Source organism: Octodon degus, unplaced genomic scaffold (genome assembly GCF_000260255.1).
Source record: "Octodon degus isolate 3935 unplaced genomic scaffold, OctDeg1.0 scaffold00098, whole genome shotgun sequence".
Classification (NCBI taxonomy): Eukaryota; Metazoa; Chordata; class Mammalia; order Rodentia; family Octodontidae; genus Octodon; species Octodon degus.
The window spans coordinates 6105976-6127919 of record NW_004524674.1 but is presented as its reverse complement, the minus strand read 5'-3'; the positions used below and the strand labels follow the sequence as shown (position 1 = coordinate 6127919).

The following is a 21944-nucleotide window of genomic DNA, read 5'->3' as shown; positions in this document are numbered from 1 at the left end:
CAGCCTCAGGTTGCTGGAGTTCGAACCTCACAACTCTCCCGCTGGCCAAAAGTGCCCTGAAGGCATTCGAGGAACCAAAAAAAAAAAAAAAAACACTGGAAAAAAGCTTTATCAGTAGTAAATAACTTCAAATTAAAAACCAATGAGATAGCAATCTTCAACTTTCAAACACATTTTAGAAGTATTTGTTATTGACAATACTAAGGAAAAGTGTGAAACCACCATCCCTGCCCTACCACTGCCAGAGGGAACAGAAAGGTAAGAAAGCTGTAAAAAGTTAGCATTGCATATTATGACCACAAAAACATTGTTTCATTTGCCACTTCTAAGAATTTCTTCTACAAAAATCATTAAAAATGTTCAGTAAGGCTGGGAATGTAGCTTCGTGGTAAAGTGACTTCTAGTATGCACAAAGCCCTAAGGTCACTCCTCAGTACAAAAAAAAAGATAAAAACACTCTAATATGTATGAGGATTCTAATCAAAACACTTTTTTTCTTGGGAGGCATTTTCGGTGGGGGTTGTCTCACTATACAGTCCAAGCTGGCCCTCAAATGATTATGTAGCCCAGGCTGACCTCAAACTCATGGTAATCTTCTTGCCTTGGCCTCTTTAGTGCTTGGATTATATGCCTGTGGCACCATTCTCGGCCAACACTACTTAAAGCAAAACTGGCCACCAATAATGAACTCATTAGATAGAGCATAACTACACAGTATTTCAGAACATTTTTAAAAACCCTGTTTAAAAACATTTGTTAACAATATAGATTATGTTCCCCATAATAAGCAGGAAATAAGAATTACATAAAGGAAAAAATATAGATATGGCTATATACAGTCATAGGAAAGACTGAAGACAATGGTGTTAGTAGATTGTTTTCAGATAGTGATTGGCAGTGATTTTTACTTTATTTTTTATGATATTCTGAATTCTATCATACATAAAGAATTAAATAAGGGAAAATTCTTTTAAAGTATTAACAATATGTATAATATGTACACAATATTTATGTACACATATAAAACTATTTCAGTAAAAGCAGTTAAGAAAAAAAAAAAAAAAACAATAGTGCTAGCAGTGGTTAAATCTTCGAAAAACCAGGGTTTGAATCACAGCTGACAAACTATACTACCTTGCACAAAACTCAAATCCTTTCTACCTCAGTTTTCACATTTACAAAACAGTTGTGTCAGACATGGTGGCAAGTGCATATAATCCCAGTACTCTGGAGCCTGAGACAGGAGGACTGCCACAAGTTCCAGGATAGCTTAAGCTACACAGTTAGCTCAAGGCCAGCCTGAACTGCACAGTGAGACCCTATCTCAAGACAAACTAATAATAATAAAAATAAAACTTCCTAGCATTGATTCTGTAGATATAAATAAATTAACATTAAAAACACCTCAAAATCATATAAACTGCAATTTAAAAGAAATTGAGGCTATGGCAAAGTGCGGTGTTGCACACCTGTAATTTCAGCTACACAGGAGGCTGAGGCACAACTTCAAGATAACGGGTCAGCCAGGGCAATTAAGAAAGACTCTGCCTCAAAATAAAAATTTGCAGAAAGGCCTGGGGATGTAGTTTAATAGTACAGCACTTGACTAGCATATACAGTGCCCTGGGTTCAATCTCCATCAATCTCTAGCACCCCCAAAAAATGAAAAAACATAAAGAAGCTGATCCTTGAGCTTTCTGCTTATAAACAGTAAGGTAATAGATAAATATTCTCTAAATTATAAATCTTACCTCTTGCTTCATCCTTTAACCTCTGTACAGAAACCAACAAAGATTCTTTTTCATCAAGTTCACTTTCTAAAAATGCATTTCGTTCAATGGCCTGATTTAGCCTCTGTTCAAAGTCTTCCAGGGAAACTATTGTTGCTCTAAAAAGGAATTCAGGAATCAAATAAATAACATGTGCAAACAAAACAGCTATACAAAGGGAAACAGTTTCTCTAATGCCATTCCTGACCTGGCCATCCTGGCCCAGTTCAGAGTGAATGATCTTACCCCATTCAACAATTTTTTTCTTTTTTATCTTTTGAGACAGGGTCTTACTACACAGTTCAGGCCAGCCTTGAACTCACTTTGTAGGCCAGGCTGGCCTCCAACTCTCAATGATCCTCCTGCCTCAGCCTCCCAAGTGTGGGGATTACATGTGTGAGCCATCACACCCGGCCCCCATTCAACATATATTAACAAGCACCAGTATACTCCAAGCCCTCCCACTCTGTGCTACCTTCTGCAGAAATAAAATTCCCTAACCTCAAAATGGAACTTCGAATGTCATCTCCAATTTTTTTTTTTTTCTTTTTTTTTTTTTTGGGTTGTCACTAAGTTGTTATGTTGCCCAGGCTGGGGCTAAATTTGCCACTCGCTATTTTCTTTTTTTTTTTTGTGGAACCGGGGATTGAACTCAGGCCCGTGCGCTTGCCAGGGAAGCACTTATTCCACTGAGCCATCTCCCCGGCCCATCATCTCTAATTTTATTAATTCCTGGCAATTGCCAAAATGTCTCTCAAATCCATTTCCTCTTTGGGCCCAACCTTCTCCAGTCTTCTGCCTTAACTCTTCATGCATCAAGCTGGATTACTCCTTTAGTGATCTTCAAGTCTCCTCCCTGCCTCAACACCTCAGTATTACCTTCTCAAATCAAAATCTTGTATTACTTCTTTGTACAAAGAAAAATAAATTTCAAAGAGCTCCCCAACACCTAAAGAATAATTCCCAATGCTAGTTTCTTCCTAACCTGCCCCAGCCATCTCCACAGCCTCATCTCATTCAGCCATGTTGTCTGGACAAGTCAAAGTGAACTATATTAATGCCTCAATCACCTTTCTGCCTCTGCCCCTGTACCTGTCTCTTCACCCAGTTAACAGTCTCTCAGCTCCAGTAATTGCAAAGGTTCCCCAGTTCCTGAAGGTGCTCTGGCGGGTCTCCATTCCCTGGAGTAACCTAAGCCTTCTTTTTACTACTGCCTTTGCCACTGTAAACTTCTGATCTGTCAACCCCTAGAGAAAGTACTCCCTGAGTTCAACCTGGGCCTGGTGTCAAGCTCAAGAGTAACTTGATAAATATTAAGGAAAGAAATACCAGGCAATTATTATAAGGTAATAGGAATTAGATTTTAAATAGTTAAGAAACAACTAAATATAGAGGCATAAAAACTTGGCAATAGTAACAGCGAGTCACTATAGATTGCATAGGAAAACTGTAATAAATGCAATGTTTAGGGAAAAAAAATTCATCAGGCAATACTAAAAAGGAATGTAGATCTGCTAGGAGATAACTACAGAATCCAAGCAAAAGGCTCGAGAACCTACACACAAAGTGTGGTAATATTTGGTAAATGAGAGAATAAAAGATGGAGCCAGAAGGGTCAATAAATAATCACATACAAAAAAAGAAAGATTAAAAGAAAAGTTCAGAAGAATGTTATCAGGAAAGATAAGAATTTCTGGTCCCTTTCAATCCAATGAGTTACAAGTGACAGGAAATACCAAAAGAAAACGTTCTGGGACTGAGATCTAGATGAGAGGGCAAGCCTACTGATACCGATTTTAATCACTGACTGTGAACTTGGATTTTTCTCACACAGCACACACATTACCTTTTTGCTCGCTCCAGGTCATCATTGGCCTGCTCCAGCTCTCTCACATACTTATGCAATTGCTCCTTAATGGCTCTGGTCTGACTTAAATCATCTTCTAATACAGAAACCTGCTTGTAGCTCTGTGCATACTGATGTTCTAGTTTCTCCTGAGGCATACAAAAGAAAAGATGTATCATTAATACAGGTCTTCCATAATAAGGGAAATAATCCAATTTGAAGGAAAAAAATTCAGGGAATTCACTCACAATCTGAGTTGACAGTTTCCCTCTCCTTTTTATAAAATTTTTAAAAGAATTCTAAGAACCTTAACTCCCATAAAATCAAGTCAATAATTACTCACTCTTATAATAGCTCTAAAAAAAAAAAGAAGAAGAAGAAGGTTCTATCTTGCCAGATATGGTAGAACATGCCTGTAATCCATGCACTCTGGGAGGCTAAGGTAAGATCACAATTTAAAGCCCAGCCTGAGCCAATGAGCAGCTTAACAAGACCTTCTCAAGAATAATAGCCTGGGCCGGGGAGATGGCTCAGTGGAATAAGCACTTCCCTGGCAAGCCCAAGGGCCTGAGTTCAATCCCCAGTTCCGCCAAAAAGAAAGAAACTAGCTAGTCCCCCTTCAGGTGTGTTCCCAAAAGTTACACTCCAGTGATAACGTGCACACCCATGCTTATAGCAGCACCACTAACAGCTAAAGCTTGGAGGCAACCTACAAGCCCATCAACAGGTGAAAAGATAAAGAAAATGTGGCATATATACATGTGGAATACTATTCAGTCATAAAGAAAAAAATTTGAGTCATCTGCAGGACTATAAGAGATCTAAAGTATAAATATTTAAAAAGCAAAATAAAAGATAATGTGAAATAAAAAGATCCTCTGCAAATGGGAAGGGGAACTATAAATTAAGGAAGGGAAAGACGTTATCAGAAGAGAAAAGCATTAAAATGTGTCACAATACGTATATGCACCAACCCTGACAATGAATGTAATCAATATATTTTAAAATCAGATAAATAAATAGGGTGGGGCTATAATTTGGTGTGAGGCTCTGGGTCCAAAGGGGGGGAAGTATAAGGGGGAGAGGGAGAGAGGGAGAGAGAGAAGCAAAGCCAAGCAAAGCAAAACAAAGCTCAAAATCTCCAAATACGATAGAGAAAGCTCTGGGTTCTCAAGCTAAATGCAGCCCATGATAAACACAGAGACAAACACTGTTAAATTCCCTTCCCCTTGCCTGGCCTCCAATCCCACCCACTCCCGAAGAAAAATATTCCCACACAGGGTAAAAAGAGTAGTAAAGAAGGGGCAGCAGTTAATCCTTTCATTCCTCAAAATAAACTCCCAAACTGAAAGGGCTATGAACAATGGAATAAATGTACAGTTCATACAAATATAGAGGCAAACAATCTATCAATACAAATCATCAGGGAGCTTTTGAAAACTTAAGAACTGCCAGACATGCTAGAGCACATCTATCATCCCAGCAGACAGGAGGTTGAGACAAAAGGATCATTGTATGGTGCTGGGGAGATGGCTCAGTAGAATAAGCACTTCCCTGGCAAGTGCAAGGGCCTGTGTTCAATCCGCGGTTCTACCAAAAAAAAAAAAAAAAAAAAAAAGGATCACTGTGAGTTTGAGGCTAGCCGGCCTACATAGTAAGTTCTAGACCAGCCTGCATTATGTAGAAAGATCCTGTCTCAAAAAAGAAAAAAAGTTCCAAGAACTAAAACAAAATATAACTAGGGACACTACAGCTAGACAACTGACAATGAAAGATTACATGGTGAACTCCTAAATTCAGAACCACCTTTCCCTTGGTTCAATGAAAGAAAACATTTTATTCTAAAATTCACTTAAAGTTTTTGTAAAAAATTTTGTTGCATGCTATCTTTACACACCATGCCAAAGACATTATTTCTCCTTTTAATAAAATCTAGTATACTAGACACCAGTTCTATTGTCATAATTACCTTTAGTGCTTCCACTTCATATTTCAGTCTTTGGTTATCAGCTTGTAGGTCTCTGTTTCTTTGCTCTGCCTGTTCTAATTGTGCCTCCAATTCAGCTTCTAATTCTCTGCTTCCTTCCTGGAATTCAACTAGCTCATCTCGAGCTTCCTGGAAGCTAATCAGAAACAAAGTGGGACAGATGAGTAACAGCAGGAACCACAAGATCACCTTGAAGATAATCATCTATCAATTCAATCATCTTTGTCTGAAACAAAACTAATGCTCTCATAAAATATGCTAAACAATAAAGACAATCTTTTGTTTTTACTCTATATATTTAGGGTTCAAAATGAACTATATATAAGCCCCCAAAAAACTCACAAATCAGTAATTATAATAGTTATGAAAGTCTGCACAGTTCAATACCATTAGCTTATTCTTCCACAGAACTGAAAACTAGAAGAAAACAATGCATCTCTATTTTTACAAATCACAGCTATTCATATCGTTAACGGTTCTGCAGATATCTCAATCATTTATTCCACTACTAATTCAAAATTATTACACACTCCCCTAGATCTTTTTAGGTTGTGGACTGACACATTATCACTATACCACATATTAGTTTAATAGTTAAATTATTTTCAAACAATTAGTTTCCTTTGTAATTTCTCTATTTAATGTTATATATTTTGAGCAGACATCCATAGGTTTACCAACCATATGACACAAAAGACTGCCGCAAATATGTATCATCTAGATCTACTTTCACAACAGAGTAACTGGCTTCATGAAAACAATGACAGATCAATGAGGTTTGATAAGGCTTAGTTCTGTAACCAAAGTAGGAAAATGTGTAGGGAAAAAAAATTCCATTCTTAAAAAAGAAATGTAAGATAAGTTGCAATTGAAAATCAGCTATTATCCACCCATAAGTCTCCTAACAATAAAGGAATTGAATTTGGGGGGGGGGTTGGTATCAGGTATTGAACTTAGGACCTTATGCTTGCCAAGCAGGTGCTTAAGCCACTCAGCTATCACCCTGGCAAAAACTGAAATTTTTGACCTGGGGAGATAGATATAGATATATATATAGGGAGGGGAAGGGGGAGAGGGAGAGAAAGAGGGAGGGAGGGAGCGGGGGAGGGGGGAAGGAGGGAGGGAGAGAAAGAGAGAGAAATTTTTATAAAATGTTCCACAGCTCTTGTGTGCATCCTCCATCAAAGCTCAGCCAGCTGTAGATACTAACAATGCTTGCCCAAAGAGAACTAAAGTCTGTTACAGCATTCTCCAAATGGGCAAATGAGGCAGAAATGGTACAAACACAGCAGACCAAAGATGGTCCAGGGTAGTAATAAACATTTAAAGAAGAAAAATATATATAAAAAAAAAACAAACCTCATAAAGGCACTAAGTTGTCCCCCTTTTTTTCCCAAGACAGCATCTCACCGTGTTGTCCAGGCTGGCCTTGTGCTCACTGTGTGGCTCAGGCTGGCCTGGAAATCATGGCAGTTCTCCTGTGCCAGCCTCTAGGATTACAGGCATGTGCCACCATTCCTAGCATTTTCCTATTACTTCAGAACAATAAAAATTTATGGTATGTTTATGCTATTTAAATACAAGCAATGTTGTAACTATTTCTAAAATCACAATTTGAAATCTAAAACTCTAAATTTAGCTTTGTCTTAAAAAACACAAGTTGGGCATGATGGCACGTGCCTGTAATCCTAGCACTCTGGGAGGCTGAAGGAGCAGGAGGATCACAAGTTCAATGCCAATATGAGTAATACAGCAATTTAGTGAGGTTCTGTCTCAAACTAATAAAAATAATAAAAATTATTTTTGTTTTAAATTTAAAATAATAAAATGCTTTGAATAATAAAAAAAATGTAGCTTTAAACATAGGCGCTGGGTTCAACCCCCCAATATGGGGTGGGAAAGCACAAACTAAACAGTGCATTCCAAATGCTTTCCCCTAATTTTAATATACTTTCAATATTACCTTTGCTTATACTTCAGGGAAAGCTCTTTCCAATAAGCAGTTTCTTCCTTTAAACTAGAAAAATCTGGTATATCTTCACCATCCATGATCAAGAAAGCCTATAAAATATTAAAGACAAACTATTATAAATTAAATAGAGAAACACAGAAATCTAAGTAAAAGCTTAAAATCTGAGACAACACAAATCTGCAGCATTCTAGAGGAAGTTAAATATGAAAGATTCCAAGAGTGTTTAACTCTTCCATGTAACTCAGGCACATGTATCACTTCACTGCCCCACTCAGGAACAACAAATATTGAAGGTGAGGTCATGACAGGAAACAAAACAACACAGTCCTTTAGTACAAAGCCACTGAGGTTGTTGCCCTGGATTCGGGTGACGTGACCCCACAGAATCATCCAGCACAGAGTTCCAAGTTGTTCTGGGAATCAGGTGACAGAAATAAGCATGGTGTCAGAATACAGTGTCACTGCTACTGCATGCTCTTCCCTATTGTACAACTGCATCGAAACCCCTGCTTGAAAACTTCATTCCAGGTGATGCTACCAGCTTAGACATGCCTAATAACTTGCTACTATCACATTTCTAAAAGCCTTCTCTTTGTTAATTATCTTTTAAGTCCAAAACTCAGGGGCCAGGGAGATGGCTCAGTAGGTTAAGTGCTCAAAGTCTACTTCATCTCCAACTTCAGTGATTTTTTTGTTTGTTTGCAAAGAGGGGGATTGAAACCAGGGCTTCACTTATGCTAGGCAAGCACTCTACTGCTGAGCTACCTGGCCAGTCCTTTTTATTTTATTTTTTTAAATTTTAAGATAGGGTCTATCATAGTAAAATGGAAAGAAACTGAATATAACGAATGAATAAGGAATATGAAGGAAAGGAGATAAGATGGGGAAAATCATACAACTATATATTCAGGATAGCTGAGATGATTGTATTACTAATTTCCATCAGTTTTTTTTTAAATAGCAGTTTAAATTTTACTTTTTAAAGTTTAAATGTTTAAATTTTTTATTTTGACTAACTCTATATTCGAATATCTACAATCTGAGCAACTACATCAAAGACAGCAACGTGAAATACAAAACCCACAACTGAATATGTATCATCTTGTTCTAAATGTGTTCCATTTCTAATGTCATATCAATTATGATTATGCATTCTTTAAAGCAAATTGAAAAATAATAAAAGTAAAAAGGTAAAAAAAATCAAGATTTATTGAAAGCAAGCATTAACTTTCAATTATTCATCTAATTTTGCAAACCTATATCTGTTAATCTGAGCAATAGATTTGATGATAAAAATATATAATGTAACAACCATTGTTAATTTGCTATTATTTTGAAAATATGTACCATATGTATTGTTGTAAGCTACTGTTTCTGTCTCTGTTTTTGCTATTTGCTTTTGCTTTTGTTTCCACTCTTTCAAATATATATTTTTTTTAAAGGCAACACTACAAGAAGGTCTAATTTGTCAAGGCTGGGTTTGAACCTGCTCAATCTCCTGAGTAGCAGGAATTTTAGGTGCATATCACCACTCAAGAATCTTTTGCAGAGAGGGAGGGGAAAAACCTTGTACTTTGGCTAAAACTCCCAACTGTCAGGTTATGGAATATCAAAAACATCAGGCCTACCCTACATTTGTGCCTACTATTTCCTACAGCCCCTTCATAAGCAATCCACCTTATATCCCAGAACTACTGTTCAAAAGTGTCTTAATATCCCATTATTTCATTTCAGATCTGAGTGTCGTCTCTATCTGAAGTGGCTTCTCATTCCTTACATTTGGAAAGCTCTTGTTTATTCTTTAAGACCAGCTGTCACCTTTTCCAGAAAGCCTGTCTTGTCCTCAAACAACGTTAAAATCTCCTGTACTCTCAGCTATAGCTATCCCCATGCATACTTTCAATGATATCTTTGCCCCACAGCAATGCATGTGTTTACACCTTTGTGTCCTGTTAGACTGTACAGCAGTACTGTATGAATTTCTATCTCAGCATAATGCCTGCACAATAGGAGGTGCCCAACAATATATATGGAATTAAATGATAACTGATTCAACATAATCCTTAGAGGGCAGCAAGAACAAGACCAACTTTAAAAGTAAGTTAATGAAACCCTGGAGGTATAGAGAATTTTGGAGTTCATCTAACACAGTTCACTCATAAAGACTTAGCAAAAACTATGACAGGTAAAAACAAATATAAAACTCCAACTTCTAGGTGAACATACCGAAGAGGTATGTACAATGATTTTAATGGGATGAAACAAAACTGTAACTTTATACATTTGATTTAATTTATTTGAGCCTACTGCAAACTTTTCTTTTTTTCTTTTTTTTTTTTTTTTTTTTTTTTTTTGGTGGGGTGGGTGGGTGGTGGATGGTATAGGAAATTGAACTCAGGACCTTGCACTTGCCAGGTAGGCGCTGTGCCACTGAGCTTATACTCCCAGTCCATTTTTCTTAATCAAGTCTTTCTCCGCCATACTATTATTATTTTGACAGCTGTTAGTCAACTTTCTAATTATCTTAAATTACCAATCAGCCCGAAAGTTCTTTGAACAAGATGGATCCTTGACACATCTTATAATTTCATTATGGCACCAAGCATAAAACCTTGCTCAGAGGAAGCACCTAATGCTTGCAAATATTTACACAATGCCTATCATGTGTGAGAGTTGTTCTGCACTGGATAAATATTTATTAGCCAAATATACCTTCCCCTAATCTGATTTTCCCCTACACAAGCACACAGCTGTCTCTATTATTCTGTTCTGGGGGATACTTTTATAGCATGACAGCACTTTAAAATGTTAACGCCACAAGCTGGGAGTCTTGTTGAGGCTGAGCTGTAGGATTCCAATTCTGCTATTGAATTACTTAAACAGAGCCTCAACTTTTTTCATCTAAAAAAGGTTTGGACTACATTAGATGACTTATAATGCTTCTTCAAGTATATGTACACTGATTTTTATAATCCTAATCCTTCATCAAAGTTCCTAATTTCCACTTCTCTTTCTCAGATACAGAGGTAATTTTACTTGTAACTAGTTTATTTTGTAATAAGGTTTTTGTGAGGACAAGGCTTATCCAGGAACAAGAGGCATTCATATTTCAAAGGACTCAAAGTACATACCTAAAGTCATCACTATGTGGAATCAATAACTCCTCAAAGGTATAGCCTAAGTCTCCTTGAGGTAAAGGACATATTTTAACAATTCAGGGAAGGATAGAATTGTGAGACATATGAGGGAGCACTTAGAGATGAGGCAATAATCCTTGTGCCCTTTGAATGCTCTACAGAAGGTCTTTCCCCCAAATACCCTAAAATTGTGATTACATTTAAATCTACAAATCCAGCTCTAAAGAAGGCAATCACACGATCATGGGCACCGGCTCCGAAATTTGGTTATGCTACCATGTCAACACTGGCAACTACATGTCAACATGCAACCCAAATGTCATTTCTGATACCCAATTCAATGCTTCTGGTTTTTGAAATGTTCCAAGAACTAGTAACAGAAGAAGCAAAGCTCTACTGCTACTAACTTTACTTTCAACAACAGCTTCAGAGGAATGAAAGGTAAAGTCTCCCTAGACAGTTCTTTGAGGGCAGGTCCTGTGTCTTATTCATAAGTCCTTCTATACTTCCCACATAACCAGAAACATGTAATGCATAAGTTTAATAAATATCACTTGAACTGGTTTATAACCTTTCCTTCACTATTCACTCTACTTCCAAAGTAGAAAATAATTTTCCTTGAACATCTGAATCTTCATCTTAAGCAATAAGCAAAAAGACCTACTACTATTTTATTTCTACCTCACAATGTACCACCATGTATGAAAATCTATTATTTCCAGTTGCATAAACTTATCAGTCTGATGCATGGAAACTACATTCACAGTCAGTTGTGTAGACACCACAAAGAGTACAGTTGATAGGACTTGCTGAGGAGAACATCAGAGAAACTACTGTATACCAGTTGCCTGAGCCATCCAGCCATCAGTCCTAAGTACACATGGACAACCAGGAACCGCAAGGCAAATGGGACACCAGTGGCATAAAGAAGAAAAGCCCAGGACCTACTAAACTGAGAGTTAATAGACAATTCAGGAAATAAAGAGAATTTTTATTCTCATACACAAACCATGAGTTATCTTCCCACATACTTCCTGAGAGTTACAAAAGAAGGGAGAAAACAGTGGCCTGACTGCATAGAATGAAGCCCACAGAAAGGCAAAGTCTCAAGACTGCAATGAAAAGAAGTCGTGGGATGAATCCTAGCCAGTAGGTCCAGAGAGCTGTCAAAACAAGGGATGGGGGCCAGGGAGATGGTTCAGTAAAATAAGTGCTTCCCTGGCAAGTAGGAAGGTCTGAGTTCAATCCCCGGTTCTGCCAAACCCCCCCACCCCGCCCCAAAAAAACCAAGGGATGGCTCCCAAGGGAGAATACCACAAAATAGCAGATTAAGAAGCTGGATAAACCTGAGTATATGGTAAAGGCATAATATTCATCTGTCAACTAGAAAAAGGGCAAATAGAAACCTCGGGAGAATAAAAAAGCAATTTAAGAAAGTCCTGATACTTATATAAAATTTTTAATAAATGATTTCAAATCTAAAACTTTAAATTGTCTGATTTCTGAATTATTCTAAGCAATGGAGTAAGTCCCATAACTTTATAGCTACCAATGAACTTCCCATTTTTTAATGTGCATTTGTCATAAGTTTCTTTTTTTTCTTTCTTTTTTTTTTTTTTTTTTTTGTGGTACCAGGGATTGAACTCAGGATCCTGAGCTATCTCCCTGGGCCCATGTCATAAGTTTCATAAATTGCTTTGTTGTAAGGTCCCAGAATTTGGTGAACAAGTTTATATTCTTTTTATGCCATTTCTGATTTGAACAGACTGATGATAATAATTCTCAGTTTTGATGCTCCTAGTGTTAATATTTCTTGTCTTTTTAGCCTATGACCATTTAACATTCATGTTAGTCTCGTAAATATTTTTGCAGTCACGCTTTTGGTCACCCTTAGATTACATATAGGCTTTCTGAAGCTGCAAAACAGGTGTTATTTCAGTACTTTACATTTTACTCACTGGTAGGATAAATTTTGAGTTTTTAGTACTCTTTTTGTTACCATACAGCACTAGTGTCTTTGTGGAGTTCCTAATGACTGTTAGATGACTTCCTCATCATCTAACATTTATCTGAATTACTTACTGTACTATAAATGTGAATTCATTCCTACAAAGAGAACCAAGACTGTTTTCATCTACAAATGTGACTCACATGGCCACTTTGAAACTTTCCTGGGTGGTGTTGGGGGTTTTTGCTCCTTGCTACCTGCATACACAGTCAGAACCTCAAGGCAGTTACTGTTTTGAAGGACACTTGACTACTGATCCCTGGGGAACAACATTGTTTACACCTCTGAGTGCTATGAAGGATCCATTTGTTCTCTGCTGTAAGAGACATATTCTTTTGTTTAATTTCTTCTTGTTTTCTGGTTTTTTGAGACAAGGACTTGCTATGTAGCTCAGATTGGCCTTGAACTCACTATATACCTCAGACTGGCCTTGAACTGGAAGCAAGCCTCCAGCCTCAGCTTCTCCCAGTGCTAGGAATAAAGGCAAGTGCCACCATGCCCCACTTTCCACACACATTCTTAATTTTCTAACTGAATTTTATGTGAACTATATGTTGGCACTTTTCCTAATCCAAAGGCTATTTTCACAGTTTGCTTCTTGGCCCTTCGAATGGTATTATAACCTATGCCAGAAATCTTTCACTAAAATGACCATCATCTTTTCCAGAATAAATCAAATTTAAAATTTTAACCAAGAATAAATCATAGGTATAGTATAGCATGCTGATTAAGACCCCCAGACTCTGAATTCAAATTGCCTGGATTTAAAATCAGGCTCCTTTACTTACTAATTGAGTGAACTTGGACAAGTTACTAAACTACTCAGTATCCCATTTCCTCTCCTATAAAATGGAGATGATCACTAACATGAGATTGTTATGAACAGTGATTTAATATGTGTAAAGTGCTTTTAATAGATCCTGACACACAGTAAACACAGCATAAGTATTCATTAAATTATTAAGATTTGGTAGCTCAGTAGTGGATCTTTGAAGTTTGACACAAAGTAAACAGGCTTCAGAACCTGAAAACATACAAATGACTCCTTAGTAGCAATCATTTCAGGGAGCTATATTCATATTTCAGTGATACCACCACTACTGAAAGCATTTTCAAAACTTCTCTTTTGGCACTGCTTTTATGAGCAAGATTAAGAACTAAGCCAAAAGTTCTTATTTTGTTCACACGTATTTTTTTGTTTCCTAAATTATCCAGCTTTATCACTCTAATTGTACAACTTAACCTTTTTAAAAATCCATGTTTTTACAAATAACAAAAATGTATTCAAAAAAAAAAAAAAAAAAACCTTATGGGGGGCCTGGCCTTAGCTCAGTTGTTTAAGTGGCTGCTTCCACAAAGCTGTCAGCCTCAGGTTGCTGTAGTTCCATCCCCACAACACTCCAGCCAGCCAAACCACCCCTGAGGGCATTCAGATCAAAAAAAAAAAAAAAAAAACCTAAAAATGTACTACCACTACAGATATACGTAAGATTGCTTTAGGGTCTAACAAGTGTGCTCAGTTTGACTCAAATTATCTTGATAGGATACGTTCACTGTCATTCGAAACTGTGTAACTAGAAATACTAAAGCTAAAGGAAGTTAGCTAATACCAAAAAAATGCTGAAGATAGGAGGGAAAAAGATATATGGAGGCGAAAAACTAAATAAATATATTTCAAAACTAAATAAATATTTCAAGTAGTACATGTGCAATTTTCTGAAGCTGGACTAAAGATAATTATTTTCTGCTCTCCTAGTCTTCCCTTAATACCATGTCTCATACAGATGGAGATGGAGTATGAGTCTCAAAATTATAACTTCTACATTAGATATTATCACACACTATGTGATTTTCAGATATCTAACAAATGACAACTCACTTGGGTTAGAAACAGCCTGTTCAACAGGATATCATGTCTGTATCTTGTACAATGAATAACCACTAAGACAACAATATGCAATGTATTAATTATTGAAACTGTGCTAGTAATCGGTTTTGAAACTGTCTCGTTGCTATTTGTTTCTCAATAAAATTATTTTTAAAAAAGAAACAGCCTGTCCAAAATGCCTTATTTACAGGGAAACTACTTCTTGCACAATGGTAAAATCTATTTCACACATTGTCTTGTTAATAAAAGACGGACGAATGAGGTTGAAAGAGTTCTTCTGGGACTCCCTATATGTAATACAAGCCTTTTTACTGAAATTCTTTCACTTCTCTGAAAGATAACTTCTACAGAACTTTTAACTTTCCAAAGCCAATCATAAGTAACATTTGTTGGGCTGGGGAAATGGCTCAGTAGACTAAGTGCTTGCCTGGCAAGCACAAGGGCTTGAGTTCAAAATCCCCGGTTCCACCAAAAAAAAAAATAATAATAATAATAATAATAATAATAATAATAATATTTGTTTTAGTTCTATCAAACTTCTTTTTCCACCTTTATGAGATGCTCAGAAACTTCAGTCAGAAATTCAGTAACTTTAAGTTTTAGCAATCAAACTTATCTCAATATGGATTTTTTGTTTTGTTTTGTTTTTTCCATACTGGGGATCAAACTCACAACCTTGCACTTGCCAGGAAGGCACTTATGCCACTGAGCTATATCCCTGGACCCTCTGTATTTTTATTTTATTTATTTATTTATTTTGTTTGCAGAACCTAGGATTGAACTCAGGCCTTTGCGATGGCCAGGGAAAGCACAAAGCCATCTCCCTGCCCCCTCCCATGGTTTAAATAAATCAAAAAGTTTTATAATTATATAAAAATCATGAGTGCAAACCTAAGTTTTAATAGATAGCAGTATGTCATTCATTTCAAATGCTCTTTATCCAACTTCAATTTTGGTTTTGCTTTTTGAGACAGGATCTTTATGTAGTTCAGGCCAGCCCTGAACTCACTAGCCCATACTGGTCTAGAACTCATAGCAATCCATCTGCATCAGCCTCCCCAAGTACTGGGATTACAGGTATGCACCACCATACCCCCCAGCTCCAACACTGAATAGCTAAAGATATTCTTAGTTCCTTAAGCACAGTAATTTTCATAATCATTCAGAAGACAAATATTCCACAGCTTCTCCTCACCCTATAACTTATTACATTTTTGTACCCGTAATTTCATTTTACAAAGCCACTGCCCTATCAGATGTACAAAAAGCAATATATCTTATCAGACAAAATAACCAGCCACCCATGAACAACCTTAAGGTTTTACTCTTAACTAAATAGTTCTTTTTCAGGTGAGTTTACTCAAAAAACAATTGGATAAATCCTCTACTAGCTTCTGGTGTACATGTGACAAGCCAATTTTTTTGCTTTGCTTTCTAGTTGAGCAGGGATTACAAATCTCATTTTTAAAAAGCCAGAACTCTGAGTTTAGAAATGTAGATTTTGATCCAAGCTAAACCTCTTGGCATTTTGAATCCTACTACATACATAATTTCACTGCCTCCCCCCTCGGCTCAATTTCCCCGTCCAGCAAATGGCAATACTGTTATCTGTCACAACTTTAGCGTGATGAGATTCAAGAGGCAGAAATGTGTAAAGGCGCTACAGGAAAGGAATGGAACGGAATCATCATTAGTTTAAAAAAAAAAAAAAAAACCTTCACTTTCTTAGCAAAACTTCAATGGTTACCTCGTCGCTTGCCGGCCAAAACAAAAAAGGGACGAGCACAAGCAATCCAAACCCGCTGGTGACACTTTCCTGAACTCTAAGGGGGTGATCTGCGGTTCCAGGCGTGGAGTCACGCGAATGCCAATCAGAACCCAGCGTAGGCTGCGCCCGCTCTCGCCCCCCACAAAACGAGGCGCTGGGAGATCAAAATCCAAATGGCCTTTACCACTCGCAGCAGAAAGCATTCTGCGAAGGCTCAAGGGGGAGGGCTGGTGCGCGCCGCCACCTCCGACCGAGCTGCTCCTAGCGCCACAAGCGCCCTGACCCACGGTGCCACGTCCCGGCCTCCGTCCCCACCCCGGGACAGAAGCACATCTGGAAGCCGCCGAGCTCGCTCCCTCGCAGGCACCCCTGGAGGCCCACACCTCGGACCAGTTGGAGAAGGGGACAGTTGCAGCGGTTGGAACAGTTGCCTCCGGACTGGGCGCCCCACAGCACAGCGGAGGGGCCTCGCACTCAGCGCCCAGGCCGGGCGGGCTCCCCCGGGGCAGGCCTTAGCGCCGCCGCCCGGCCCGGGTCCTCGGGAGCGGCCCCGCGCGGCGGGCTCACCTCTAATGTGTCAAAAGCTCATGTTCACAGCCGCTCGACCGACGTCTCTGCTCTGCTGGCCTGGCCAGGCCCGCCCAGCCGATCAGCGACGCTTCTCTCCGCAGCCCCAAGCTCCACTCCACGGACCTCAGCGCCAGGCTCCTCCCCGACACGTCAGGAGCCGCCTGGGGGTCCGAGGCCATTCTGTGACGCAAGGGGGCGGGCTTCGGAGCATGCGCGGGAGCGCGCGGGCGGGCGTGGGCGCGGCTGTGGCGAGGCTGGCGTCACAGGAGGCGGAGCCGAGCGCGGCGCTTGACGTCAGCGAGTGGCGCCCTTCTGCGCACGCGCTTGCGGGCGCGGCAGTCCCGGGTTTTGGGCCTGTGGGACTTCCGCATCCTTTGCACCCTTAAGTAGCACGGGGGTCTCGGAGAGGGAAGCAGACGCTCCAAAAGGAGAAATGGGAGAATGAACAGCTGCTTAGGGAGTGGAGACTTAACGGAACAAAATCGTTTAAATACGTTTTAGGGGAAAAAAAATACGTTTTAGGAACTTTTGCGGTATCATTCACGGTACAATTCTAATTTCAGTGCTCTTAGGATTGGTTTTGTCGGGTTTTAGGACACAGTAGTAATACCTAACAATGTGAAAGACAAGTCTTCAGAGTGAGACCAGGGTGAGCCTTGCAGGCCTCGTCAGGCTTCTAAGGGAGAAAGATAGGAACAGTGTGAGATGAAATATAAGAGGGACCCAAATCAATCAAGATCGGAAGAGATTAATATGGTTTGTAGCAAAGGTAAACACCCTGAGCTAGATTCTGAAGACGAATGCCAACAGCAGTTCTCGCAATTGTGCTGAACACTGGGTTTGCATTATTTCATCTTCACTGTGACCCCCGGAGCTGGGTTATTCACATTTTACAAATGAGGAAACAAGACTCAGCCAAATAAAGTTGCTCAAGGTCTCACAACTAGGAAGGTGAGGATGCCAGATTCACGCCTACCCAGTCTTGGCATTAACCACTTGGGTTTATAAGCTTGGTCTGTTTGCTCACCTCTGACTAAATCAAAGAAAGCCATATACTTTGTTAAAAAGGAAAAGAAGGATCTATTTGCTAGTCCTAAGGAGATAAAGGAGCCCTAGAGCCTCTATACTCCAAATCACCATCTCCTCATGCAGGTGACTAAAAGTCTTCTATAGTAAGGAACAGAGGGGAGGAGGAACACAGAAACAATGCAGATCTGCACACCTGTTTAATCTCTGCGGCCTGCCGTCTTTGATTTATTTTTCTTTCTTGTGGAAAGGAACCTGAGCCCTGGCCTCCTGGGGCCTGTGTCTGCATATTCTGTCCTTTCTTTGGGGCTGAAGAGAAGAAAAGGTATTGATTACATGTGTGGAGGAAGGTTAGAAAAGCTGCTTATCTCTAAAACAAAATCTAACTTTTAAGATTACATTTTGCAGTGCTGGTTACAGCCTAAATTGTCTAATTCCAGAAACCATACTATTACCCACTACTATACTGACACTGAAATACAGGACTATGGTACTAATAACACCATTGAGTGCATTTATTGGGCTTGAACACTATGCTAATTTTTTTTTTTTTTTGCTAAACTCTTGCACATTAACTCTTATAAGCCTGTGAAATATATATATATATATATATATATATATATATGTATGTGTATATATATATATATATACCAGAAGAGCTAGGATTTGAAACTAAGCGGGTCATACTCCGAGGCCAGTGGCCTGGGACATCTTGAAAATGCAGGCACTGGGGCTCTGCTTCCCATGCTGAAGCTGTGCTTTGGCTGATGAGATCATAGGCAGAGAGCTGATTCATGAAGGCTTTCCTGTTGACCTGGTGCCAAGACAGAGTAATCCCACCCCAAGAGGATAAAGATACAGCTCTTGCCCTGCCTCCTGGCTGAAGTGCTAGGATGCTCACTGAGTCATCTAATGGCAGGCCATGCCCTTCAGGAAATATTGGGGTCATCCTCCAGGCCACTGTCCCTCCCACATAGCCTGGAGCAAGAATTGGTATTTGTGAGGATGGATGTGTTGGTCTTGTCTTAATGAATGGGCTTCAGTTCACAGAGCTCTTGAGATGTCGAAGGCTGATTGCCCTCCTCTTAATGGATTGAGCTTTTTCCCTTAGAGGTGGGCCCTGGTGCTGAACAGTGTAATAGTCAACAATTTTGTCCCATCCCCTGCTCCAAAATGCCAAATCCTGGGAAAATAAAGTATAAAGGAAGATGGGAGACAGCCTCAAAAGGAAATAGAAGTTATAAAACAGGTTCTATGACAGTAGAAAAGATGAGTGAGAGCTGTCCCCCTCCTTCAATAAACTATTAGGAAGAAATTTGCTGAGGCCTAGATTGACTACAAGGTGTTTGTTGGATTGAACCAAAGGGCTCAATGTCGCAGTCCCTGATAACATGTTCATAACATGCATGAAAATCCCAAAGGCTTCCCTGCCACAAACTCTAAGATACAGGAAACAAGGACAAAATTCTACAACTGGAAGGGGTGAAGAAGGTTGGCCATTTGCCATATGGCAGGTCTGGGCACAAACCCAAACTTTAGTTAGAGGAATCTGGCCATCACATACATCCATAAGATGGAGTGTACAGACCTGCTATAAAATTCTGAGATGGATCTTATGTAACTCTCTACTGAATTAGGTGGGCAACTTACACTCATAATGGAAGGTCTGATTCAGTCTAGTCTGTATTCCTTTGCTCAATATTTTTTGCTGAGCAATAAGGGTACAAATAAAGCTGGGCAAGGGACACTCAAACACCACTGGCTATTGCTAATGTTCTATGGGACACATCCACCTAGTGTCCCAACACCACCTCCAGCTCTACATGCCTAAACTTCAGAGAGGTCCTCTTTTTGCCTTAGTTGAAATTTACAAAACAATTTTCATGTTTCTACCAATGGTGCGATTGTTGTCCTACTCACTAAGAAATAAAGCCCTCATCACATCACCCTTAATTATTCCTTTCCTCAGTTCTCATTTCTTCATGTAGCCACCAAGTTCCAATGACTTTCCCTTCACAAACTCCCTCAAATCCATTCACTTCACAATTTTTCCTCCCTCCACAATAGCTTCTATCTATTGAGTCTCCCCTCCACAAACTTTTTCCTTCAATTTTTTTTTGAATTTTATTTATTTATTTATTTATTTTGTGTGTGTGTGGCCAGCTCAGCCCACCAGGGAGCCGGGCTGGCTGGCATGTGGTGCTGGGGGATTGAACCGCGGTCCCTGTGCTTTGCTTGGCTTAGCTTATTCTAAGTAGGTGCTTTAGACCACTGAGCCATCTCACCAGCCCTTCAATTTTTTTTCTTATTGCAGCCCAGCAACCCACACGTAGCTATCAGCATAATCTTGCTAAAATCCCAATGTGTATATAGCACCCAAGACTCCAAATTTATTTGGAAATCTCATTACTTTTGTGATAAAGTGTGAACTGTGCAATGTGGCATTCAAGGCTCCCAAAGCAACTGCAGCGTACTTCTGCTGTCCGCATCCTACAGTTCATCTCTCTGGGTCAAACCACACTCTACACTATGTCCCCAAGATGAATGGACCCTTTCCTCTCTAGACCTGTCTCCACAAGTCCTACTGTCCTGTATACTACAGCTGCTTCTAAGGCTTGGCTGTGCATCTTCCCTTCTGCCCTGCTAAGTCTCATTCATAATGCTGCCTCCTCTAGGAAGCTTTCTGTGACATCCAAAGCCCCAAAGTGAGTGCCTCCTCTTGTGAGCCCCAGCAGAATCCTCAGAGTTCACAATATAGTAGTGAACACAGCCTTTTGCTCATGGAGGTGTTCAGTCTCCCCCAAGAAATCAAAATTCAGTTCAGGTACATATTGTCCTAATATCCCTCCAGCAACACACACTTAGCAAACATTTAATATGCTTCAGTGAAACTGAAAGAATGAATTGAAGGTTTAGTGGCTATAACTTCAAATGAAAGACTGATAGAAACTTCCTGGAAAATGTCTCAAATATTGAAAGAAAAACAAAAGATTTTCACTGGTATAAAACACTCAATGTAGGCTTTGTGGATGCCACTACCCTCTTCCCTGGTCATTCACTGCCAACTGTGGTCAACCCCACCACATTCTTCAACATCACTACCCACAGCGAGCCTTGGCCCACATCTCCCTGGAGCTATATGCAGACAAAGTTCCAAACACATCAGAAAACTTTCGTGCTGTGATCACTGGAGAGAAAGGATTTAGTTGTAAGGGTTCCTGCTTTCACAGGATTATTCCAGGATTTATGTGCCGGAGTGGTGACTTCATGCACCATAACGGCACTGGCAGCACATCCACCTATGGGGAGAAACTCTATAACCAAAACTTCATCCTGAAGCACCCAGGTCTGGGCATCTTGTCCGTGGCAAATTCTGGGCCAGGCCCGCCTTCCCTCCTTCGCCCTCCCCTCTGCTCTGCCTCTCAGAATCTTCCTGCCCTCGCGTTCGCATCTCGCTGCTCCAGCCTGCAGGGCACGTTCCGTCCTTCGAACCCGCAACCAGCAAAGGAAAAAAGCCTACATATTTTCTTGCCCCATACACTCCTGGAGGCGAGCAAAACAAGTTAATTTTGACCATGAGGGAAATCGTGCACATCCAGGCCGGTCAGTGTGGCAACCAGATCGGTGCTAAGTTTTGGGAGGTGATCAGCGATGAGCATGGCATCAACCCCACTGGCACGTACCATGGGGACAGTGACCTGCAGCTGGACCGCATTTCCGTGTACTACAATGAAGCCACAGGTGGCAAATACGTTCCTCGTGCTATTTTGGTGGATCTAGAACCTGGAACCATGGACTCTGTTCGATCTGGTCCTTTTGGCCAGATCTTCAGACCAGACAATTTTGTTTTTGGTCAGTCAGGGGCAGGCAACAACTGGGCCAAGGGCCACTACACAGAGGGGGCCGAGCTGGTGGACTCTGTCCTGGATGTGGTGCGGAAGGAGGCCGAGAGCTGCAACTGCCTGCAGGGCTT

General features: G+C 39.9%; 2 protein-coding genes across 4 annotated transcripts in view; one reads left to right on the top strand and one right to left on the bottom strand.

Annotated features, from left to right (window-relative positions):
* Positions 1-21944, bottom strand: part of Ndel1 (nudE neurodevelopment protein 1 like 1) — a 60849-nt gene that overhangs the window by 18056 nt on the left and 20849 nt on the right. For 2 of the 3 annotated variants that reach the window (XM_004638458.2, XM_004638457.3), the window contains exons 1-5: positions 16943-17130; positions 7566-7663; positions 5585-5738; positions 3616-3764; positions 1752-1888 (exon numbers count right to left, since the gene is read on the bottom strand). In XM_004638458.2, the coding sequence (XP_004638515.1) occupies positions 1752-1888; positions 3616-3764; positions 5585-5738; positions 7566-7651 (526 nt within the window). In that variant the 5' untranslated portion in view covers positions 7652-7663; positions 16943-17130. Of the gene's footprint in view, positions 1-1751; positions 1889-3615; positions 3765-5584; positions 5739-7565; positions 7664-16942; positions 17131-21944 lie in introns of those variants that run through there. The other variant, XM_023723238.1, reaches the window with a different exon arrangement.
* LOC101572698 (tubulin beta-4B chain-like) overlaps positions 21414-21944 on the top strand; it is a 36423-nt gene continuing 35892 nt past the window's right edge. Inside the window, exon 1 of the mRNA XM_023723424.1 lies at positions 21414-21940. Coding sequence (XP_023579192.1) covers positions 21547-21940 — 394 coding nt within the window. The 5' untranslated portion in view covers positions 21414-21546. The remainder of the gene's footprint in view (positions 21941-21944) is intronic.